The 26,060-nt window shown below is 43.9% G+C and overlaps 1 protein-coding gene across 1 annotated transcript in view; it reads left to right on the top strand.

Annotated features, from left to right (window-relative positions):
• Positions 1-26,060, top strand: part of Otoa (otoancorin) — a 63,981-nt gene that overhangs the window by 455 nt on the left and 37,466 nt on the right. Inside the window, exons 2-12 of the mRNA XM_010623546.1 lie at positions 236-264; positions 357-387; positions 504-531; positions 1,911-1,998; positions 2,754-2,885; positions 6,269-6,504; positions 10,704-10,807; positions 14,831-14,931; positions 16,865-17,004; positions 19,461-19,584; positions 22,769-22,984. Coding sequence (XP_010621848.1) covers positions 236-264; positions 357-387; positions 504-531; positions 1,911-1,998; positions 2,754-2,885; positions 6,269-6,504; positions 10,704-10,807; positions 14,831-14,931; positions 16,865-17,004; positions 19,461-19,584; positions 22,769-22,984 — 1,229 coding nt within the window. The remainder of the gene's footprint in view (positions 1-235; positions 265-356; positions 388-503; positions 532-1,910; positions 1,999-2,753; positions 2,886-6,268; positions 6,505-10,703; positions 10,808-14,830; positions 14,932-16,864; positions 17,005-19,460; positions 19,585-22,768; positions 22,985-26,060) is intronic.

The following is a 26,060-nucleotide window of genomic DNA, read 5'->3' as shown; positions in this document are numbered from 1 at the left end:
GTGTGTGTGTGTGTGTGTGATGGTGGTGAGAGGTGGGTGGATGTGTAGGACTTTCAGGGTTTTTCTACAAGGATTTTCTAAGCCAGCGCTTTCTCACACTGGGCACAGGTAAAATTAAAATTCACTAAACATTTCCTTTATGAGTAGCTTTTGGGGGCGCTCTTCTCATCCTTATTTGTGTTTTTGAAGGTCACACAATTCAACTCTACTTATGCATTCAATGGCTTTCTTACAGATTTGCATCCATTGTTGCAAAAAATGGCGGTGAGTGTTCCATTTACTTTTAATCAAAATTCCCTCCATTGGAACTGCTGACTTTTGAATGTTATACTTGATGTTATCTCTTTGCCTTTTAGGAAGAAATAATAGAGGGAAGCTATCTGAATGGTAATGTACCCACTCTGTCCTCACTTGCAGCTTTTATGAATTTCAAATAGAATGCAGCTGTGATCTCTCTGGAATGATTCCTTTAAAGTTGTCTTTTCATTTTATTCCCATTGTAGCATTACTGGATCTCATACAGTTTCAAAGGTAACCTGCCCTAGAGGGGAGGGGATGGGATGGGATAGATTTTGAATAATAATTTTAAAGGAAGTCTCTTAATTGCAGGGAGTAATGTGTGCTCATTACAAAAAATGTCACGAAGTGTCAACCAGTGCACAAGTGTTGTAGAGTTGACACCCTCATTCCAGAGATATCTATTCCTCCTCTGTTGTAGCAGAAGAGCCCACATTTATGGGGTGCTTATGACATCGCAGGCACTATTCCAGGAGCTCGGGGCATAGAAACACGAGCGGCCTTTGATGGAGGTTCGGTTGTCATCACATTGAACAGAACATTGGAGCTGGGGTTCAGGGAGGGTGAATGGCGGCCACACAGCTTGCCAGAGGTGAGGCTGGGACTTCATCCAGTGCCTGGCTCTGGGGCCTGCCTATTCCTTTCCCTGTCCTGCTCTGTGCTGCCCGCAGGTCTGTGCTAGGCACTGGGGATGTGAATCAGGAAGCCAGGCAGTGTGGTAGGAAGGCCGATATTAACAAAAAATTCTAATAGTACAACGAAGGAGAAGAAATGGAGCCTTGGAGTCCTGTGACAGCAACACCCACTTATGTTGAAGTGGAAGGTTCCCGTGGACTTTCCTCTTCCTGATATAACTCCAATTGGAAGTTTGGGATGCATTTTCTCAGGCTAAGTTATTTACTTGTCCATTCAGTCATGCATCTATTTATAACAAACGTGGGATTATGAAAGGTTATTTGTAGGTCTAGGGGTGTAGCTCAGTGAGATGGTGTGTGCTTAGCATATACAAGGCTTCAGCACCAAAGCCTTGAGCACCAAATAAAAACAACAACAACAAAGATTATTTGTGAGATTTATTATGTGTTGGGCACTGTTTCCAAGCACTTTCTATCCACTTTTGAATCTCACCATTGTTTGCTGTATAAAAGGGAGACAAAACCATAGGGGCATTCGGCAAATTGCCTGAATCCACGCGGCTAAGAGTTAGAGGTGGGCTTGAAGTCCAAGCTTGGACCTACTTTCAGCTATGACCCGGCAACCTACCAGGGCATCTCCGCTTCCACTTTTTACACTTAATAAAGGGAGGATTACGTTTACGAGTCCATGTTCAACCCTAGCCAGTCACTGTGGATTGTTACGGGAATTAGAATACTGCATACAGCTCAGACATTGATAATCATTTTGAGACCATGGGATCCAGGCAGATTCCTGAGTTGGAAATTCCCCTGACCACTGTGCTAGGTTAATGTGCCTCCTACTTCCCTGTACAAAGTTCTGGCATCCGAGGCCATTTCTACCACCCTCTCCGAACTGCTGTCCCCTGGGCCCACAGCTATGCAGTGCCACTTGGAAGGAAGTTGTCATAATTTTCTCCCCCTTGTCTTTGTCTGAAGTGCTCACGGGTGGACGGCCGACCTGTCCCACCACATCCTGGATTACCTGAATTCCCGGAATGTTGCCTTCACCCTTCCCAGCCTGCAGGTGTGTACTGGAGACCCATCTGCACTTTTTGTTCTCAGTGCTCATAGACTGCAAACCCAGCAGTCGGGGAAGTGGAGGAAGCATGCCAGGTTCAGCGAGAGTCTTCGCTTCCACACAGAAGACCGTTCTGCCCAGTTTTCCTTGACACATACAAGCTCTGCTGTCTCTTATTTTTTCACTTTTGAGGGAGAGACATGGTACGTTGGGGTATAGATGAAATGGCTGCAGTCATGAGACTCCAGAATAAAGCAGCTCAAGCAATTTAGTTTATTTCTTTCTCATATTACCATCCAGAGCTAAGTAGTTGTTCATTCCACATGAGGTTTGCTCCGGGGCTGATGGCTTGGGTTAGAACAGCAGCACATCTGGGGTGCTCAACCTCCTGACCCAAGGTCAGCCCCCTTTACCTTTAAGGACCAAACAGGCCATGTAGTCGGGGAGTCAGGCTGGCCGAGTCCGAGGAGCTGTCCCCGGCCTGTGGTGGTTGCCGGAAGGCTATGTATGCCTGGTGTTGCCCAATCTTTGCATTTTCGAACTGAAGTTGGAAATTTGGATTTTTGGAAGCATTTGTTGACTGGTCAGTGTCTGAAGCTATTTCAAAAACGTGGAACTGGCCAAACCAAACCCACCTGCAGGTGGCCAGCATGTGGACGCTGCAGGGAATCAGAGGGAGACAGGCTAGGCCGCTGGCCAGGGTGCTGACCAAGTACGCTGGTCCCCCTGTCCTCACCAACTCTCCCTTCACCCACATCCAGGCAGCTATGGAAAATCATCTGCAGCAGCGACTGTACCAGCCCCAGAAGCTACTGGCGGACCTGAGGAAAGCCAATGCTCAGCAGTTCCACACTGCCATGAAATGCCTCTTGGAAGACAAGCAGGACCACTTGGTGAGGAGATCTTGCCAATGGGAGTAGGAGAAGTCAGGGCCAGTTGGTGCTCACTGAGTTGAATCAAATTGAGCTGACCCAGCCCTTGGCCTTTTATTTCTGCCTATCACTTTCTCCTTCCTCTAAATCTTCCTGTAAACCTGGAGCTTTAGGACCTAGGCTTCCTTCCTTCCTTTCTACAAAGTTCAAATTGAGGACCATATAATTTGTATTCTTGTGGGTTCCAAGACATGAGGGGACATAAGGATCTAATAATTTGGTTTAATAAACACCTGTGAATAATTCCTATGCCCCAGTAGACGTAGAGGTGAAGGACTGCCCCTACCCAAGGAGCTCAGAGTGTGGAGTGCAGACAAAATCAGAGACAAGTGATTTCCATAAAATAAGCTGCATGATGTTATATTGTCACAAAGCAAGGCCTCTGAGACTCACACAGTTCTTGGGACCCAAAAAGGTAAGGCTCAGAGTATTCTTCATTGCAGACATTTAATGTGGAGCAGTGTTTTCCACATGGATATGAACCATTTCAACATTTTGATAATCATAAACTTATTTATTCACTTATTTATTTATTGTCGTGCTCAGGATTGAACCCAGGGCCTCATGCATGCTAGGCAAGCTTTCTGCCATTGAGCTACACAGCCAGCCCCTAATCATATACTTACATTAGTGTCTGTTATTAAAACATAAAGGATACATCAAACCAGTTTGGTAGGATTTTAGTATTTTCTTTTTTGGGGGGATACTGGGGATTAAACTTGGGACCTTGAGCTTTGAGGTAGGTGGTGGAACCACTGAGCCAAATCCCTGGCCTGGGGACTTTCTTATGCAGTGAATTTAAGTTTTTTTTTTTAAGGACTCAGTTTAAAGAAAAATATGAAGTACATCATAGTAAAGGCAGTGCAAAACTATGGCAAAAATGGGCACATGGGCTATAACAATGGTATTGCTTGAAGTCTGTTAAAGGTTTCCCATGTATGAGGTATTATTCTAACAGAATGATCAGCCAGCTTTTTGTAAGGGGCCTGGTAGTAAACATTTAAGGCTTTTCAGGTCATACAATCTCTGTCACACACAACTCTGCAATTACAGCATGAAACCTAGGTCCTAGGCTGTAGATGAATGGGTATGGATGTGTTCCAATAAAACTTTATTTACAAAAGCTGGTGGTGGGCTAATTTTGACCTTTGGGACAAATACCTTGCTGAACATTGCTCTAAGGGTTTAATGTGAAAAGACCCATCGAATCTTCTCCAGGACCCTTTGAAAGAAGATGAATAAAAATCTTATTATTGCAATACTCAGATGGGGACACTGAGGCTTAGAGAGGCTGATTGAGTAACTTCAGGTGACACATTTTGGAAACAGCAAATTTGACTCTAGCTGTATGCCCTACTGGCACCTGCTGAAGCCTGTGGGACCCTTCTCCAAATAATGTTTTGTTTTATTTTATTTTTTGGATTTTTGAGACAGCTTTTTTGTTTTGAGACAGCTTTTTTGGGGTTGTTGTTTTGGTTTTGGTTTTTATGTAGTTCAGCTGGCCTTATTCACTATGTAGCCCAGGCTGGCCTTGAATTCACAGTGATCCTCCTGCCTCAACTTCCCAAGTGCCAGAATTACAGGTGTGTACCACCATGTCCGGCCAAATGATGTTTTAAGCTCTAAAAATTAAAATACAAAAGATTACAAAGGAAATCAATTGCATTGAAAAACATTTATCAAAACCTATGAAACAAAGACATTTGGGGGAGAGAAATTTATGGGCTTCTTTATTAATCCACGAAGTAACACAATTTAGTGGCTCATCTAATAATTTCTGTAGTTTTGAGAAGTATTGAGTGTAAACAAGGTCACAAAGTATCTGCAGTAACTGTAATGCACTGTGAAAGTGACTGTGATTTCGATCGATGACAAAGCCAAAGGTTCTACCACTGTGGTGCCTTGATGCCTACCTTCATCCCTGAAGGAAAGGCTACCTGTCAGCTCTGTGTTGGGAAGAATGAGTGCAGTGCTTTCCAGTCTTCAGCACCCCAAGTTCCATCCACAGGTCCCTGCTTAGGAACCTCTCAGTGTGGTCTTAACCACTGTTCAGCCACTGCCAGCCAATGATGAAATTAGGAAACACTTGGTCAAGGTGAAATCGTGGGTTTGAAATCAAATACATATTTAAGATCTCAGCTCTGTGTATGTTTGGGCCTGTTGCTCATTCTCTGTCTTGTTTTTGTCACCTATGATGCTGAGATAATAATAACATGGGACATTGGTGGAGGACTACCAGGTACCAGGTATTTGACATTCATTGTCTTGTTAAAATCTTATACAAGTTAGGAGGTGGATACTGATTTTATCTCCATTTATAGAGGAGGAAGCTGAGACCTTTCTTGAGAACACACATAGAAAATGTGAGGGCCCTGGGATTTGAACCTAGGAGTGCCTGAGGCCTAGTATCTGTGGGGCTTATTGTAAAGGATTGCCATGAGAATTCAATGAGGTGGTGCTCATTTACTCTGTGGATATTTGAGGGTGCATGGGGTGGAGAGCAGAGAGATTAGTCAGGCTGTGATTAAACTTTGTCTGTATTCCTGGGTTCTGTGGCTCAAATGATTCATCGTTCATTTGATCTGGCTGTTTTTCATTTTCTTCTAGGCACCGGGGGCTCTACTATGCACTTGACTTGGGCTTCAGGGACTTCCCTGGCTCAGCCTTTGATACCACTTAGAATCAGTTGCCTGGGCTCTACCCCTGACTAATTAAATCAGATCTTAGGTAGTACTGCTGGAGATCAGTGCTTTCTAAAACTCCCCAGATGATATTGATATGCAGCCAGAGTTAAGAACTATGGGTTGGGAGGAAAGAAAGGTTCACCAGCATCTTTAAAGTAGGAAGTAGGATGGACCAGGGATTTAGCTCAGTGGCATCATGCCTGCCTTGCCAGCATAAGGTCCTGAGTTCAATCTCCCGCACCCCCTAATGTAGTGAGTCAGAGAAGAACAGAGGAGACTTCACCATGGATGTGACAGCTGAGATCAACCTCTTTAGGAAGAGCCGCATTTCACTGAGAATTTCAGGTAGACAAAGGGCCTCAGGTGTGATGAGCATGGTGAATCTGGAGAATGAGAAATTACCTAGGGTAGATGGAACTGGCAAGGTGATGGAAAAATCTAGCAGTTTTCACATGTCAGCACTTTGGGAGGCTGAAGCAAGAGGATTGCAAGTGACAGCCTCAGCCTGGGCAACTTAACCACTTAGTAAGGCTAAAATAAAAGGGCTGGTATTAAACAGTGATCTTGCATGGTAGCCTTGCTGCAGTGTGTGGTCCCTTCCAGGGCTCATGAATGAAGAGGCAGTTCACAAAGTGACTATGGCTTCTCTCATTCCTGTAGGACCTGAAGGACATTGTCATTGACCTGAGAGAGATGCGGGAGCGAGCCTTGCAGAGTCCTGGTGTGAACCGCAGCCTGTTTCTCATCACGCTGGAGAGGTGTTTCCAGGTGCTGAGCCCCCTGGAGTGTGTGGAGATCCTGGGCAGGGTGCTGAGGGGGTCCTCAGGCAGCTTTCTCCAGCCAGAAGTCACTGAGAGTCTTCCCCGGTACCTGCACAAGGATGCCTTTAAAAACCTGTGAGTGCCTCCTCCACCTGCTTACCTCTCTCTGTGTTGTCCCTTGGGGCTGCCGTGAACATTTCAGGAGGGCACAGGCCAAATGCACCTTCTGGAGAAGCTTACCCTCTGTTCCTCTTGTTGGGTACCGTACTTTCCTAATGAAATATTTACTCCAGCCTAATGGTAGGTAGCTGTGTGTCTTGGTAGCTGAGCTGGGGGAACACAGGAAGTGATCTTTGTGCTCAGCCACTTGGTAGACAGGTGGCAAGGTGTATGCACGTGTGTCAAAGCAGGAACAGGTGAGTTTTTACCCACTTTATGCTCCACATTACATTTCTGTGCATTTTTAATTTGTTCTATTGAATGCTTTCTTTTTATTTTTTTCTTGTAGAATCAGCCAATTCAGTACAATGTCACATGAAAATCTGCTTTTACACTATGGCAGGAGGTTAAAAGTGAGTCATCAGGTAACTTGGCTACTGAAGATGACTTGGATCATGTAAGCCAAAGCAAGACATGAAAGAGCAAGGCATGATAGACAGAGAAGTAGAGGATGAAGACCTTGACTCAGATGAAAAAGAAAACAGTAATGTAAATAAACATTTGAGTAGTCGAAACACTGCAAAATGGCCATGTATGCCTGAATGATCCAACATTGGAGCTAGGATGGAAAATGTTATTAGGTTCTTGCCACAGGTGAAACCTTTTGGACTGGATGCCAACACTGATTCAATATTGGCAATTGTTTGTAATGGACGATGTGCTACAAGGTGTTGTGAAATATACTAATAATGAAATACAAGTAAAACCTTCTGTATACACCAGTAGTAATACTCAATATGTATCACAGCACCTCGCAACCTGAACTAAGAGCCTTCGTAGCAGGACATTATCATTCTATTTGTCAGACTCTAAAGGATTAATGGAGAAGTGACCGATGCGGTGCTGAGATTTTTAAAACAATGACACTTGTGAGACTTGGTTTCCTTCAAAATTGCCTGTTTTGATGAAAGAAAGATTTGTCAAGAAAGAAAAAAAAAACCCAACAATTTGGCTTCTGTTTGCTCAATTTTTGAGAGCTTTTTTTGAACTGTTAAACAATTTGTACACCATCTGAATACACGACAATTGACAAACAACTTGCATCATTTTGTGGTTGCTGTAGCTTTTGGCAATATAGGCCAAATAAACCTTTCAAATATGGTGTAAAATATATGCTCTAGTAGGTGGGAAGACATTTCACACCTAGAATTTAGAAATTTATCCTGAAACTCAGCCACCAGGTCTATATTTGTGCAGTAATAAACCGTATGAAGCTGGGAACAGAGTTCTTGTACCTGTTTCAAAAAATAACCGTAATGTCACATCTGATGATTGGTCAACTAGTTACCCACTGATATTACATTTGCTAAAAGAACACCAGGTGACCAGCACAGGAACTATAAGCAAGAATAAAGCCAAGATCCTCCCCAAAATGTTCTAAGTTCACAACAGAGAAATGTATAGTACAGTCTTTGGATTTCAGAAAGATATAACATTGGCCTCCTGTATGGTGAAGAAAAGCATTGTTAATGTTACACCATGACAATAAGATTGAAGTGAAGCTGGGCATGGTGGCACATGCCTGTAATCCCAGAATTTGGGAGGCTGAGGCAGGAGGATCCTGTGAGTTCAAGGTCAGCCTGGACTAAGTAGTGAGATCCTGTCTCAAAAAACAAAAATTAAAAAGATTAATAATGAATCTTCAAAATAAATGAAGCCAGACACGGTCACACTTTACAACAAAATGAAAGGCAGAGTAGACAGATACTGTTGACAAGTTATGTAGCAACTATGCTATCAGTGGAACCATTGGCCAGAGGTTGTGTCTTCCTCGTGCCCAATCATGTCAGGCATAAATAGTATGAGAGTTTTCAAAGAAAATAACAAGTGCAAAATATCACAGAGAGATTTTCTTAGAGGATTGGGCCTGGAATCAATAAAAGATCAATTACAACAGAGGAACAGCAATATGTATCTGCCTGAAGAACTCCAAAAGAGCACTCTGGACAGACATATGAACAGACACGTGAGACATCACAAGAACTTCCTAACAAAACAGCAAGATGTCAAGTGTGTCCCAGAAAAAAGCAGAAAAGCAAAACCTATGTGCTGTGAGCAACACACTGTATTCCCACGTGAAGAGTGCCTTAGGTGTGACCCTCGGAGCAAAGAATTTCTTGTTGTAGAGCTTTATTTGTATTTTCATTGTAGTTCATATAGGAATTTATTTCTCTTCTTATTTTTTAGATTTTATAAACAGATGGTTGATGCTGAAAATGTTAATGCTTATTCTAAATACTCAATACATATTAAAATTTAATATTTTGTTTTATTTTCTTGTTAAGTACACATTGTATAATAAAACTGATAAAATTAAAATAATTCATCAATAGAAATACTCCTAAGCAATAAATGTGGGCATTATGCACCCACTAATCCTCATTTTTAAGCTGATGCACTGGGTTGCGGGCTGTAGAATGGGGAAACACTGACTAGAAAGGGTCCCAGAAATTTCAGTCAGTGGGGCAATACCCTGACAGTTTTTCTACTGTTTATCCACTATTGGCACCATGATTTATTTTTTCTTTTTAATGACTCATCTTTTTGACTTAAAAATATTTACTTTAAAAGTTAGTTTGAGCTGAGCGAGGTGGCACACAACTGTAATCTCAGCACTCTGGAAGGCTGAGGCCTCAGGATTGCAAGTTTGATCCCCACTGTGGTCACTTTGGTGACTTAGTGAAACCCTATCTTTAAAAAAATTAAAAAATGGGTTGGGGATGTAACTCAGTGTGAAGGCCCTGGGTTCCACTGACAGTAACACACATACACATTCACACATGTAAATTTGATACCATTATCATAAATGAGAAACCAGTATTGTTTTAGGTAAAAACAATCATTAAAATAAATATGAAAACAAAGTCTCACTAAAGCCTATCTAGCCATGATGCTTACCTGAGTTTCTTAGTTCGTTTGGGTTCCTCTCATAAAAATACCACAAACTGGGTGGCTTGAACAACAAACATCTTGTCTCATGGTGCTGGAGGCTGAGACATCCAAGGCGAGGGCATGGCGGTACCGGTGTCCTGTGAGGGCTACGTTCTGTTCACAGAGGGCAATCTCCACATGCTTTCCTCACGTGATAGCAGGGGCAGAAAAATGAAATAACAGGGAGCCTAATTCACATTAGGTGACACTAATAGGATATGATAGAGCTAACATTTTTGGGGAATGGGCAAGCCTTCCCTTTAATGATGTTAACCTTTTTTTTTTCTTCTTCTTCTTCTTTTTTTTTTTTTAAATTTAAAGCTCTACCTCTTTCCCCAGCCTTTGTCCTTTCACCTACTGTTTCTCTTAAAAGAAAAAAAAGGCTGATACATGCTATGACATGCGTGAACCTTGAGAACATCATGCCAAGAGAGAGTGGTGGCTTATGCATGCAATCTCAGGGCTTGGGAGGCTGAGGCAGAAGGGTGAATTTGAGGCCAGCGTGGCTATATACTTGGTGAGTTCAAGGCCAGCCTGGACTGTGTAGTGAGACCCCGACTCAAAGCAAAAAAGAAAGCAAAACAAGAACAAAAAACGAAAAGAAAGGAAACCTCATGCCAAGTGCAAGTAGCCAGAGAGGCAACATATTATGTTTGTCCTTTTATAGGAAGCACTCAGAAAAGGCAAAGCTATAGTGTCAGGAAGTACACTGCTGGTTTCTGGGAACTGGGAAGACTGAGGGTTGAGGGAGTGAAAACCATGGCGTTTGTCTCTGAAGTGCCTAGAGGGTTCTGCAATCGATAATGAGATTGCATTCTCTAAGATAACTTAGAGAAACTTAGATTTTCTCTAAGGTAACTTAGAGAAAAAACTGGAAACCACCAGATTGTACCCTGTAAGTGGATAAATTAAAGGGCATGCAAATTATATCTCAATGACGCTGTTTTGTTGCAAGAACAAAGAAGGACCCCGAAGGGAGGAAGTGGAGACAGTTTGTGGAGACCACTCTTGCAAGGTGCTTGGCTGTGAAGGGGAAAAAGAGATATGGAGAAATCGCTGCGTCCAGCGAGGGAGCAGGGAGGGTCTCAGCGCAGGATGGCGTTGGCACGTCTGTCACCCGACTCCCTCTCCAGCAGCCCTCCACCTACTGGCTATTAACAGATGCCCGTGTTTGTATTCTTCAGATCAGCCGTGTTCAAAGATCTTTACGACCGAACCTCAGCTCACGCCCAGAGGGCCCTGTACTCCTGGATGACGGGGATCTTGCAAACACCCTCACACGCCCCCGGTGAGCCTGCGTTGGGGAGCCCTTGGGTGTGCGGGGGAAGCCCACCCTCCAGATGGGTGCTGATCTCTGAAGCAGGGTCGTGATTTTTACCATCCGCTCCCGTTTCGGGTAGGGATTTGAAGTGGCTTCCGAATGAGACCCCGTCTCACGCGAACACCGTCCCATATTAAAGCTTCTGAAATAAGGCTGTATCTGGATCTTACAAATAACAATGTGTCCTAGTTTGTTTTTTTTTAGAGACATTGTAGATTTGGTAAGAACTTTTCGAATAGGATTACAAGTTCAAAACCTGTATAAAAATATCTATGAAACAGAGGTAAGATACTTTAATTGGGAAATCTAGGCAGTAAAGCACAGACCTTTAGCTCTGAGACATTTAGCTTCCTGGCAACCAAAGTGAAAATAGGTCAGGATTCATTTATTTGAAGTATATTGATGAAACGTCCACATGGTAGCGTAGTCAAGTACATAAAAAGAGAAACTGGAATGGTGTAGAGTTTCAGTTTGGTAAGATGCAAAAAATTCTGCCTATGGGCAGGGGTGATGGTGTAAAACAAGAGTGTGGATACACACCCAGCCCTCCGCGTATGTGAGTTCCACATCTATGGATTCAACTGACTCTGGATGGAAAATACTTGAAAAAATTCCACCTGCACTGAACATGTACAGACTTTTTCTTGTCATTATTCCCCAAACAATACCATAAACTACTTTATAACACTTTTATCATATTAGGCATTGTAAACAATGTAGAGATGATTGGGAATACACAGGAAGTGTGTGTGGTGGTTACATGGTAAAGCTGTACCATTTTATTCATACAAGTGAGTAGAGTATCAGAGGATGTGGGTATCTCTGGGGGTCCTGGAACCAAACCCCAGTGGATACTGAGGAAAGACTCTACTTATTGCCACCCAAGTGAACAATTTATATTAAGATGCTGAAATTTATGTTATGTATATTTTACCACAGTTGAGAGAAAAATGTGGAAAAGCATGGATAGGTAGATTAGCAAATGCAATTTCAGATACCTTCAACATGTAAGGGTTTAGTGTCAGAATTGTAAATAGGATAAATGTTTAAACCTTAAAGACAGCCTACTGTGTGTCAGCTGCTGAGGATACAGAAGAAAATAAGACAAAATTTCTGCTGTCATGGACCTACCTATTATTTTATTGTAGAAGGGCAGAGGGAGAAAATTTTCAAATGAGGAGAGTGAGGAAAGAAAGGAAAGGGAGAGGGAGGAAGAGAGGAGAGAGAACTTAGGGAGAAGCTGCCAGGAAAAGGATTTCTTAGTCTCTTTCTCAGCACTGAGACACAGTACTGACACCCACAACTTACAGGAGGAGAGGGTTATGTAGCTCATGTTTCGGTCCACGGTCAGTTGAGTCTGCTCATGCGATGTTGGCCAGACAACAGGGTGAAAGGAGGAGTTCAGAAAGGAAATATGACCTTCAGATCAGGTGCACAGGGATCCATTCTTCTGACAAGACCCCATCTCCTTGCAGCAAGTCAGCTACGGTGCCCCTGTAATCCCACCAGCTCCCAAACACATGAGGCTTTGGGGGCCATTTTATATCTAAACCATAACAAGAATAAAATAGATCGATGCTGTTGGAAGGGTTACTACTTTAGAACAGTGCTTGGCAAATAATGTACAGGGCATTTAAAAACTGAATAAATATTTATGGTCTGTGGTGTTGCATTTTGAGAACAGGCACAGGTGGTAGCTCAACAGGCAGGGCTGTGTCCCATGAAACTTTTCAGTGAAATTTGAAATTAACATAAATTTCACTTTTGTCTTCTTTTGATTTTCCTCCCATTTAAACATATGAAGACCCATTGGCCTATTCATCTGGTTTTCAGTCTGTATGTATGATAATTAGGTTTATAATGTCTTATAAGATAAATGAATGCTGCTAGGAAAATAAAAGGTGGGTGGAGGGAGGGATAAAAGAGGGGAGTTGAAATGTGTTACACACATGTCCCAATTCCCTATAGTGAACGTAATCATCATGTACTGAAGACAGGTACTAATAAAAGGGAAAAATTGTGAAAATTATTCTGGGCTTCCAGCCTGTACAAAATAGGTTATGGCTTGGGTGACTTTTTTGGGCGGGGGTACCGGGGATCGAACTTGGGACCTTGTGCTTGCGAGGCAGGCAATGAGACCACTGAGCTAAATCCCCAACCCTGGTGATATTTGACTTGAGACCAAGATGAGGAGATAGAATCAGTCATGTGAGGTTCTACAGGAAGGACATTCTTGGCTGAGGGACCAAGAAATACAAAGGTCCTGGGATAGGAAGGAGCTTAGTGGGTTGGGGAAGTATAAAGGAAACCAGCTGGGTTGGAGGGAAAGGAATGTCCATTAATCGTTTTCCCTGGGGTTAAACTTTGAGATTTGTGGGTAAGGAACATTAAACAGCATTATAATCAATGTTTTCAAAGTAGAATTCCCTTTGCCTTTAATTACACACGCTAGGAGTCTGAATCTCATACTGGGTAACCCTGATAAAGTCACTCAACTTCTACAATTCCCTAAGTCTTTATTGCCAGAATTTAATTAGGAATAGATTTTCCTTCTAGAATTCCTCTTTGCTAACTTTTATTATTAAACTCAGTGAGTTAAATTCATTCTATATGGACCTTAAATTGTTTTTTCCATGATGGTCCTTGAGGTAACTGGAGATACTTTGACTATTAAAAATGTCCCAAGCCTGAAGATCATGGATCCGTAGGAGGACAGTTCATGCTTAATATTAGTTGAAATATGGACAACTCAGATGGTTCTTGGTGAATGTTGTAGTTCCTCTTCCAAATTCTCCACCACGCCTGGGGCCATCCTTTCCTTCATTAGCCACATCAAGTGTCTAGAGTCCCCTGTGATGTGCACACCTCTGATTACGGGTTGGGGGAGGCACCCAGAGGTTCTTGTGAGTCACCTCATGCAAAAGCCAACCTTGCCAGCTCATTTGGCATCAGCCACTGCCCGCACTCCTCAAACAGCTTTTGGTGACTGTTTCACACGTGCCTTTCTCTTCTCTCTTCCCTTCCTTCCCTCCTCCTTCTCCTCTTTTTCTCCCCTACCCCAGGGGGAGATTGAACCCAAGGCTTTCATACTGAGCTATGTTCCCAGGCATTTTATTTTTTGGTTTGAGACAGGTTTTGGCTAAGTTTCTATGCTGCTTCCATGGGCTCTAACTTGCCATCCTCCTGCCTCAGCATCCCAGAGGCATGTGGCCGCCTTCTCCTTTTTTTCTGCCCCAAATGCCATCCATATGGTGTTGTGCGTAAACTTGGGGATAATGGTAGCCAGTTCCAGCTCAGCTAAAGTGGCAGTTGGATCTTAGACAAGATGGTTCTTAAAGTCCCACTGCCACCTCGCTGATGGGGAATTTCAAACCCCGGAGCAGACCGACGGAAAGTCCTCTGGGAACTTGAGGAGGGAACGATTCCTTCTGGCCAAAGACATAAGAGAAGGCCTTAGGTAAGAGGAAAAGTTTGAGCTCAGTCTTGAAGACAGGACTTGGACCCAGATTAAGGAAGGGCATTTGAGGTGGCCAGAAGGGCCCAAGTAAGCAGATTTGGAGAACATCTGGGGTGCATGTGGAGAGGTAAGAGTGATTTGGTTTGGTTCAAGTAAGTAACATGGTGATGACTATGGAAATCACGAAAGCTTATTAGTCATGGGTTGTGGAGGAGACTGTAGTAAAAGAGACAAGCATACTTGAAGTTGCCAGATTATTTAATAAAGAATTGAACTAATAACAAATTCCAGCTAGTGTTCATGCTGCCAGTCCAGGGACCACACCATTGAGTAGCAAGGTCTCAAGTGGGCAACCATCTGTGACCGTTGCCCATGTTTCACAGGCAGGCACTCAATAGATGCTTGTTGATTTCATGAATGTAAGAAGCTCTTGGCACCAAAGATGCTGTTGATCATCACACAGCAGTTGAAGGGCTTTTATTTATCCATTCACTTACTTATTCCTTCATTTGTGTTTTTTTTTTTTTTTGAAGATGATTCTGTTTCATGGGTCAGCGCAGAAAACTTATGGATTTTGGGAAGATATATGGTTCACCTACCCCTTCAAGAAATTATGAAAATTAGTTCTATAGAGGTAAGCTGGAAAAATGTTTTGTATGTCCCCATTACTAATACATCTGGGGTAAGGTATATTCTACAACTCCAGTATTCAATTGGCTAGTCAAGGTTCCCCAGAATTTTTACACCTGACTTAGCCCAATATGTCTTTACTTTGCAAAGAAAACTCTTGCTAAAAGTTCCCCGAGCAGGGGCCAGGGATTTAATTCAGTGGTTCTGCCACTTGCCTTACTGAGTTGGATCCCCACTACCAAAAAAAAAAAAAAAAAAAAAAGGCCCCAAGCAGTCAGTAGTAGAAATGTGTCCTAGTCTAGGAGAGCTAAGAAAAGAAGAAATATGGACTACTAAGAGTCTGAGGTAGACAAACATGATATAAAGGGAATGCTGACTGTTAACAACAACAAAAAAATCATTTGAGGATTTTTATACTCAAGAAAGGCCAAGGACAATTAGCTACAGAATTTCTAGTCCTTGGAAGAATGAACTCAAACCAAAAGCAACTGGTAATAACCCATTTATGCCAAAGACTGCGTTTTTTTGAATTTTTGCAATTTCATACATGTCACCTAAAAAATTCAAGAAACAAGAGTTTGAAGAGAGAAATTTTCATTATGTTTCTCTGTAATGGGCATTCCTAAAATGTCACACTAGGCATTGAAGGGTTAATAGCTACCTCTGTTTATAGTGACTTCTGTTAATAGCTACTTCAGCAGGAATAATGATTGGATTTTGACTCTAGCGTTTAAGGTAATGTACAGGTTGAAGGTTAGTGGACTCCCTAGTCATCTGTCTGTATCTTTCTGATATGGACTCAATAATACAAAAATCTCTTGTGCACTGTGACTCTGGAAAAGCCTGTAAAGAATGCTGCCCACACAGAGGTCTTCATAAAGAGTTTGGGTATTGACTCCAATTCTTTCTTTAAACATATGTGCCATGATCTTTTCTTGTCTGGTGAGAGAACAGTTTGCATCAAATGATTGACTTGTTGGGAGACCAGTTCACCCAGCGATATCTGGTTATGAAACCAGAGGCAGAACTAAGTTCTTCTCTTTTCTGTAGAAGACTGGGAATGCTTCAAACATCTTTCAACTTTTATAACCCTCTGTCCCAAGATTAACACTTTCCCCCTGCCCGTTGACTCTCCCATTGTTGAGTGATTTTTCAGGAAGGTAGATATTCTATATACTTAGAAATCTGAGTTCTTGGAGGAACTCCTAAAGTCAGGCATGCCTTACAACTCACCACAATCTGAACATGTAGCAAAGCGTGGGGAATCCACCGAGCATCAATAGCAAGAAGGAATTTTATGTGGGTAAAGTATATGATGCAGAAGAAAGAGATAACTGTATGGGTTCTTTTAAACACAGAGTTATGGTACACCACAATATAAAGTGTAAAATCTGTTAGAAATACAAGGAAAAATGGATACGTGCCTTTTAGTAGTAGAAGCAGTCAATGTGACATCCTTGGACACATAAGCAAGAGGAGAACAAGGATATAGAGAATCTGAATAGCACATTTAATACAATTGAATATATACGCACTGAATTTTGTATCTTACAAAGAGAACACATTCCCCGCCCCCATTACCACAGGGTTATTTATAAACTTGCTCATCTTCTAAAAAAATTCTGATTCTTCAAAGCAGAAAATATGTGGGCCATATTCTCTGAGCTCAGCACAACAAATCTAGCAGTAGATGTGCAAAGATTAGCTTACAAAGTTTAGCTGCTGGGATGTTAGAAAAACACACACACACTTTAAAAATAACAGAGTTGGAGAGGAAGCCAAAGAAAAGTTACAGATTGTTAAGAAATGAATGACAGATGTCCGTTGAGAACGAGTGGTGTATCTAATGGTCTGGGATAGGGCTCAGCAAAAGTCCCCAGGATGGGGCCACAATGGGCCCCTTCTGCCGACTCACCGGTCTTCCCGTCTTTGTTCAGATCGGGCTGTTTATCAGCTATGACAATGCCACCAAGCAGTTGGATACAGTGCATGACATCACTCCTGAACTGGCCCAAGCATTTCTGGAGAAGATTAGCTCCTCCAGCTTCGACATGAGGGACACCTCGACCATCCACAGGCAAGGGAGTGGGCCCTGGGCCCTCCGGAATGTGTTGCAAGAATCAAACCTGACTTGGGGAAGGAAGGGAGGTGGCTGGCCCCTCTCTAAATGATAAGGGGCAGGGTGAAGAGAACATTTCCTGAGCATCTGCTGTAGGCCAGGCCTTGTGTGTCACCTTCTCAAGGGCTACGTTCAGCTCGGAGCATGGAAATGGGACATTTTAAATACCTAGAACTTGGTCTGTCCCAAGGTGAGAGCATCATGCGCTTTAGGTTGTATCAAGCATTGGAAATAGCTCCTGGATCTCCATTTTTGAGAACTTCCATGATCAGACTCTCAGCTGGGAGCCTCTGCTTGAGATCTGCTGTAGAATTTAGTGGTGGTATCATGATTCCCCCAGAACCACGTCTGGCGGGGACCAAGGAAGGGCTGGGACCAAGCCAGAGAGCGGGCAGTAAGGAGGGGGCAATGAGCAACCATCTTCTCTGTCCCTGAGGGTCTCATTGTCACACTGGTCCCTCCAACATCACCATATTACCTTAAAAGTTTTCAAACAAGTCGCTGTTAGCTTGTGTATTCATAAAACTACTTCGCCACCATCCCCCATCCCTAGTAATTTTCACCCACTACAAACGGGCTCCACTTTTCTATGGACCCCCCCAAAAGAATCACAGTTAAGAATGTGGGCCCTGGAGCCAGGCTTCTTGGATTTAATCTTGGCCATGCCATGCACAGTGTGTGTGATCTTGGTCATGTGACATTGCCTCTGTGCTTCCATTTTCCCACCTACGAAGTGGAAGACAAGAATCTTCTCTGCTCATTAAGATCTTTGTAAGGATTAAGCATACCTGGAACATAGTAAGTGCTCAATAAATACTATGTTTTCTAAAAAAATTATTTTTTATTAATTTTTTATTTTTATTTTTTGGTACTGGGGCTCAGACTTAGGACCTTGCGGGCACACTGAGCTAAATCCTGGCCTGTAAAATAATTTATTTTTTAAATCAACAAAAATTGCACAGACTGATGGTGTACATGATGTTTTGATATATATTGTGCAATGGTTAAATAAAGCTAATTAATATATCCATTATATCATGTACTTACCAATTCTTTTTTCTTTGGTAGTGAAAACACTTAAAATCTACCCTCTCAGCAATTGTTAAGAATATACTCCATTATTATTAACAATAGTCACCGCATTCACCACAATTTATTTCTCCTGTCTAACTGAAATTTTGTATCATTTGACCAGTGTTTCTCTAACCCTTCCCTTGTCACAGACTCTCCTTCTACTCTCTGCTTCTATGACATTAACTTTTTTAAAAATCAGAGTCTGCGTATAAGTGAGATCATGTAGTATTTGTTTTTCTGTGTCCGGCTTACTTCATTTAACATAATTTTCCCCCAGGTTCATCCATATTGTTGCAAATGACAGGTTTCCCTTCTTTTAAAGGTGGGATGTATTCCAGTATGTGTCTAAACTACTTTTGAATGAATTCACCCATTGACAGATATTTAGGTTGATTCCATGCATTGGACTTTGGTGGCCATTGATATTCATCCTTCACTTCTTCTTCTGAGTCTTTTCTTTTTTCCCCCGAGTTAAGCAGATCTCTCTTTCTCATCAGGGATATTTTAAAATCCATTCCCTGGACCTGGTTTCTCTTCGGTGTGCGTGTCCAGATACATCAGTGTCTTTCTGAGATGGAGCCAGGTTGATTGGGGTCAGTAGTTTTCATACGAGCTCTAAGCACATCCATTAATGAAACAGTACTTGCATCCGTTGTGAAGTACGCTTCTCATTGGGTATGCTTTCTCTCTAGCTTTCAGTTACTTCATTCCTTCACTCAGCGTATTTATTATGATGTGCTACGGGGAACAAAGCAAGTCTCTGTTAGTAAATGTCCAGAAAGGCAGGGCCACCCTGTGCAGTTAGGCTGAACAAGCTGTATGCGGCAACCTTGGGAGAAGTAAAGTCACTCAGTGGAGATCAGGTATCTTAGACAACTGGGCTTCCAACTGGAGTTGGCCCACAGCTATGCTCTCCCAGTTAAGACTACAGCTGGAATCCCTCTGTCCTTGCACTACCCTGCCTGTTTGTTAGGGTAATGCTCTTAACCCCTAGAAGAATTACTCCCAGTTAAGACTACAGCTGGAATCCCTCTGTCCTTGCACTACCCTGCCTGTTTGTTAGGGTTTCTTTTTCCCCCTTCTTAAATGTCAGCGCCATCTTTTGACCCCTCCCAGGTGGGAGATGGGTGAGTTGCGTGGATCTAGAAGAAAGTCTCAGCCTTGGAAAGTCACATGACCTCTGGGAGTGTCGGTTTGCCCTTCTGTGAAGTGAGAGTGCACGTTAAAGGACTCGGTGCTGGGTATTCACGGTGCTCTTGACCCTCTCCACTGGGACCCGGGGTGGGTGCGCTTGCAGCCCTAGCTCCAAGCCCTCCACCAGCGTCTCTCCTCCCCCACAGGCTGGGGCTGCTGGTTTGTTTCTACGATGACCTGGAGCTGCTGGACGCCACGCTGGCCCAAATCCTCCTTCACCAGATGATCAAGTGCAGCCACCTGCGGGGCTTCCGCGCCCGTGTTCAGAAGGTGCGGATGGAGTCTGTGATCCCAGCACTCTGAAAGGTTGAGGCAAGAGGACTACAGGTTTGAGCCCAGCTCATGGAACACAGCAAAGTCCGTCTGAAATTAAAAAATAAAGAAGGGCTGGGGATGTAGCTCGGTGTGAAGGTCCTGAGTTCAGCCATCATTACAGGAAAAAGAAAAGTGCAGACCGAATGCATGTCTCCGGGGCCCTGGCCTCAGTTTTACCAGCCAGAGAAATGGGGAGAACACCTTCGCCTGACCTTTGAGAGAAAACATGTAGCATCGATCAGGATCTAAGTCCAGCCATAGAAGACGAGATCAGATGAGCATAACACGGGAAGGATGACAAAAAATAGCGTAGGAAAAAATCTTAGGACGATGGAAATTGAACCAGCTGTGCCCAAGTGAGACATGTGTAAGGGTCACCGGGGGTCTTTTAACACTTTATTTAATTTATTTATTTTTGTGGTACCAGGGATTGAACTCGGGGCCTTCACGCTGAGTTACATCTCCAGCCCTTTTTATTTTTATGTTGAGACAGGGTCTCTCTCGCTGCTAGGCTCCCCAGGTTGGGCTCAATCTCATCCTTCTGCTGCCTCCACTGGAAATTTAGGCATGCACACCATGCCTGGCTACATGGGGGTCTCAAATGCAGATCCGGACTCCGGAGGCCTGGGGGGGTCCTGGGGGCCGCACTTCATCCAGCTTCCAGACCATGCTGAGCTGCTGGGATAGTGCAGATCGACCAAGAATTCCGACTTGGCTCTAGACGCCCAACAGCCTGTCCACCAGGGATTGTGGTTAGCAGTTTAGGGTGTGACGTGAGCACATGTGGTGTTAACGCGCTTCCGCTTCCGGTGATTCCACTGTAACTGGGGTTGTGAACGTGGATTAGTGGTTTTATATATTGGTTTCGTTTTTTGCCTCCATATAATTCTGCAAAATTTGCTTTCCCCACACCTGAGTCATTTAGCTAAATTCATACCAATATTATCAGTCCATTCTTTTAAACTTAGGGACAGAATTTCTAGTTGTGACTCTACTGGTGGAATTTACATTGTTTTTAACGTTTCATGTGCCAACTATCTTGCCCTCCAAAGGGTCTGTAACAGTGATTATTTAACAATTTCCCCACCTCCAAATTGGTAGTGGTGACTCATTTCTCCTCAGTGTTTGATATTTGCATCTCTTACTGACCAGGTTCTGGACCAATTAACAAATACAGACTGTCTTATTTCCCTCCCTCCTCCATCTCTGTCTTTTTTCTTCCACTGAAATCTCAATTCTGTGGTCCTCCCTTTCAGTTTTTGGCGGGGAGGGAGGTGTACTGGGAACTGAACTCAAGGCTTTCATACCTAGCTACACCTCCAGCTCCTCGTAATTTTAAATTTGAGCTAGGGTCTTGCTAAGTTGCCCAGGCTGGCTCAAACTTGTGATCCTCCTGCCTCAGCATCCCAGGATGCTGGGATCACAGAGGTGCGCCCCCACACCCAGCTTCAATTTTTTTTTTCAATTGAAAAGATGTGAGTGATAGTAAAGAAAAATTTGATAAAGCCATCAATAATTCTACAGCAGTTTTTCACACATAATCCTAAAATCCCCAGTCACATTTGACAATTCATGTCGTGGTCACCTATCTTGGTCAATGTGTATGTGTTTTCGTTTTCAAGGAAAAGAAATCCTTCCCAAGCAAGCTCAAGCCAAAAATAAGAAAACGAATACATTTTATGGCCACAAAGGGGAGACCCCTGGCAGCCCTGACTGAGAAAGAAGTCGAACAGAGCTAGATACGGAGAACCCTTCGGGATCGTCTAGCTCAGCTGTTCTCAGATTCAAGTGTGCACCAGAATCACTGGGCAGGGTCACTAAAAATACAGATTCCCGGGCTTCTCGCGGCGAGCCTCTGCTTCAGCAACGCTGGGGTGAGGCCTGAGAATTTGCATTTCTAACAAGTCCCCGAGTGATGCTGCTGCAGCTGCTCGAGAGCCGCTCTTTGTGAGCCACTTAGCCCACCCTTCCTTTTACAGACCCGGGACCATCTCCAGGAAAGCTGACCCACTTAAAAAAAAAAAAATTGAAAAAATTTTTTTTGTTCCGGGGATCGAACTCATATCCTTGAGCCTGCGAGGCAGGAGGCGGAACCATTGAGCTAAATCCCCACCCCCACCCCGCACCCTCACCCACTAAATTGAGAGAAGCCAGGCGCTGCCAGTGGTTTCTTCTACTTCACTCTGCTGCTCCCTGGTGGCTACTTCCAAATTGCACGGCACAGTCGTGCGCGCCCCGCTGAAATGAATACATCGTTCGAACAAACTCTGGTTCAGTGGACCATCCTCAATGTTTTTGTATAGGGGTTAGGCGGTAGAGGAGAGTTTATCATTTTCCTTATCAGAAGCACTTGGGAAGCACACCTGGCTATAACTGTGCAGGCATATTGCAATAAACTAAAATGAACATAGCTGTACAAGACATAATTTTATGTGAAAAATATAGACCAGAAAATTGTACTCTTTATATTCCAACTGTGTAAAAACTGACTTATAAGGCTCTACACCCAATTACTAACATAGTTTCCCCCTCTGCTTTCTTCCTTTCCCTCTCCTCCCCTCCCCTCCTCTACCTCCTCCCTCCTTTCCTTCTTTTTTCTCCTCCTCTTTCCGTGCTGGGCATCAAACCCAGGCCTTTTTTTCATTCTAGGCAAGTGCTGCACCTCTAAGCCACACCCTGGCTGCTTCGCTATTTTTATGAACTAGGACTCTCAGAGCACTTTAACTTTTCTTGTGTTGTTGAGACTGATTTTTTCACAGATCACAAATTATCATGAAAAAGCCTCCAGTTGTTTCCCAAAAGAAAAATGGCTATATTTATGGATATAGAGTTCAAGGTCACAAAAGGAAAATATATGATGCAAGAGTTCAGTGGAGTTAGAAGGGAGCAAAATTCCCTCCTGCCATGCTTTCAGGTTGATTTAATAACTCATGAATATTTAAATGAAACACAGACTGAATTTTCAGCACATTAAAGCCAGGTTGAGAGGTGTTCTGAGTGGGGGTCCCCTTCTACCCTTCTTTGCAGGCTGTGATGGACAGGGTTGGGAGGGATGGTGGAATCCTGTGCCCAGGAAACAGCTGAGGGAGCCACGGCCCTGCTTCTTGCCAGTGCTCATTCAAGTTTGCTCTCCTCCTAGCTCAAAGCTGACCTCCTGGACATCGCCACAGAGAGCCAGACCCTTAACGAGACCCTGGGCTCTTTGTCAGATGCTGTCGTGGGTTTGACCTCTGGTCAGCTGCAATCTCTGTCTCCTGAGGCCGTGCACGCTGCCGTCTCCACCCTCAGCCAGGTCTCGGGTTGGGCCAAGAGCCAGGTCATCATCTTGTGTGCCAAGTACTTGGCCCATGAAAAGGTCAGTTGGAACTCTGAGTTTTCCTAGAGAACCCTAAGACCCTAGGGCCAGTGTGTTTGTCAGCTCAGGCTACTATAACAAAACACCATAGACTGGGTGGCTAAGACAACAGGAATTTAGTTCTCACAGTTCTGGAGACTGGGAAGTCCAGGGTCAAGGTGCTGGCAAAGTAAGTTTCATTCTGAGGCCTCTTCTTTTGACTTAGAGGAGGCTGCCATCTTGCCATGAGCTCACGTGACCTCCTGTGAGGCCCGGCTGCCTGGTGTCTCTTCTTATAAGGGCACTGATTCCAGTGGGCCAAAGCTCCACCCACCCCTAATTATCTCATGACTCATCTGGCCTCCAAGGCCCCACCACCAAATACCATCACACTGGGGTTAGGACTTCAACATACGAATTTTGGGGGACACAGAAGGAGCAACTGGACGTTGAGGAGATTGTGCTGAGGAGGATGACCTGGATTTGAACCCTCACTCTGCTGCTTACTGATTGTGTGACAATGTATGATTGCTCACTTTCAGTTTGCCTCAGTTCCCCTCTTTGTAAAATGGGGTAACAATAGTACGTTGCCACAGAGTTTATGTGTTGGCCGACAGAAAGACATCTGAACACCAGGTGGCATAGTAGAGTGTGAGTTTGTGTGTTAACTGTCATTGAGCTGCTGATCAATGTGTGAGATCCATCCCTGGGTATTCTTGCTTTTGTTTTTCCTTTTGAGATGAGGTCGTACTTTGTATCCCAGGCTGGCCTTAATCTCACAGTGATCCTCTTGCCTCTGCCTCCTCAGTGCTGGGAGTAGAGGCATGCACCACCAGGCCTGGCAGTTTCTTGCTTATTATTGAAGTTGCCCAATATACCCCAATATAGGACCAGGGGGTGACACTGATTATTTCAGTTGTGGGCCTTGAAGAGGGGACCCTTAGTGCAGAAGGTCCCATTTGGAACAGGGCCCTTAGTCTATGCTCTACTGGCTGGTGGGCTGGAAATACACCTCCTTTGGGGCAGTCTCCCTGTGTGGGGCCAGTTGAAAGAGGCCCAGACTCCGGGGCCCTGAGCCCTGAGCATTTGTGTGTCTTGTTCTTTCTGTTCATACACAGAGCTACTTCCCAGGATGCGCGTGTTCCAATATGGAACAAAAACAAATGTTTACTAAGCACTCACTCTGTGCCTGGCTCTGTTCGGAGTGAATTAATCATTTAATCTCTGCATCAGCTCTATGGGGTCAATAGTGTTATAATCTTCAGCTTTCAGTTAATTTATGTCAGGCAGAGGGTATGTAAAGAAATCAGCAAATCCACATAAAAGGACAAAGCTGGGATTGAACCATGTGCCTGCTTCCTGAAGGCCCATACCGTCTCTACCATGGAACCCTGGTCGCTGTCCCCCAAACACCCTTTTTGACCAAAGGCCAAAGCCGGCCCACACATCTTGTTCTTTATGGCCTCATGAAGACTTTAATTTGAAGGCCCTCAAGCATTTTCAAATTACTGGGCCTTGACAGTGGCTCCATAGGTCCACACTGATATTTCTGTGTGGATTTAGTCTTAGGAAGCTGAGGGGGACTATTTTGTTCATTTAGAACCCTGGAAAGAGTAGTTTGTCTCTTTCCCAGCGTGCAGTTACTCCTTCTGAGGGATGGGAACACTTTGACTCAGAGGCTAAGCACTCCAAAGTCTTGCCTTCTTTGGGGACAGTAAGAGAGTGTTCATTCTACAGAGAATAACGGAACGAAGCTTCTCAACTCTCTTTTTTGTAGAAGCAAGTTGTGCCTCTGATTATATGGAAAACCATCTAGCAGGTTCACCCTACGGGAGCGGGGAGAAAGCAGCCTCGTTTCTGACAGGATATCCAGCTCTGATTGTATTTGTCCTCAAACATCAGATTTCCTGATTCCCACCACAGCTTCTACATGGGGATAGAGGAGTGCAGGGTCCTTCCATGGTAGGATGCCTGTCAGGTCACATGAGTGGGAGGCATGGGCTATCTCAGGGCTCTGGGGGTGAGGCCTGCGTAAACCAGGAGCCCATGCTCCACCTCAAGGGGCGGCTGCTTTCAGCGCGGACTGTGCCCAGGTGGGAATGTTTTGCCTGATATTTAGATCTCTTTTTAAAAACAGGAACTCAAATGTGGATTTTTATGGGAGTTCTGCCTGTAGAACAAATTAATCTAAAAATTAAAAAGAATTTAAAAATGTTGTCAATTAGTTCAAATTAAACAGACACACGCACATGCATGTACAAGCACACGTTTATGCATTGCTGGCCCCTGGGCCTCACGGGCACCATTTCTTGACACTTTTATTGTGGGCTTGAATGACATAGTAATTTCCCCAGCAGATCCTTACCATATGACTTATGTTTTGGCATTTAATTCTAGTATAGTCAGTGTTTTTTTTTTTCTCCCTCTTCTTCTCCTCCTCCGTCTCCTCCTCCTCCTTCTTCATCCTCCTCTTCCTCCTCCCTTCTCCCTCCTTCCTCTTCCTCTTCCTCTTCCTCTTCTTCCTCTTCTTCTTCTTTCTTCTTTCTTCTTTCTTCTTTCTTCTTTCTTCTTTCTTCTTTCTTCTTTCTTCTTTTTTCTTCTACCAAATACCAGAGAGCAACAATTTAAAGGAGGAAAGATTTATTCATGGCTTTGGAGGTTCAGTCCATAGTTTGCCTGTCGAGATGAGGCAGAACGTCACAGTGCAACACCAAGGGCTCAGTAGAGGAAAACTGCTCAGTCATGGCAGATGGAAAGCAGAGTGAAAGGAAAAGAGCCCAAGAGGAAGGGGCGGGTACAAATTATACCCTTCAGAGCCCTGGCCCCAGGGACCCGCTCTGTCCAATGCCCACTGACCTACGAGCTCACCCACGGGTTAACCCAGGAAGAATTCAGAGCCTTCAAGATCCAGTCTCTTCCCCAAAGCCTGCCCCACAACACTGCTGCACTGGGGACCAGACCAACAGTACATGAGTCTTTGGGGGCCCTTCCCGTGGAAGTCACAACCTTCTTTTCTGATAGAAGTAAGAGAGGTCTGGGAGTGCAGCATCTGTCCTGCTCCTCAACGCCCCTCAGGTGTCATCCGCCCGATACCTGA

This window comes from Fukomys damarensis, unplaced genomic scaffold (assembly GCF_012274545.1).
Source record: "Fukomys damarensis isolate Sample0158 unplaced genomic scaffold, DMR_v1.0_HiC HiC_scaffold_34, whole genome shotgun sequence".
NCBI classification, from domain to species: Eukaryota; Metazoa; Chordata; class Mammalia; order Rodentia; family Bathyergidae; genus Fukomys; species Fukomys damarensis.
This window is presented reverse-complemented; position numbering and strand designations above follow the sequence as displayed.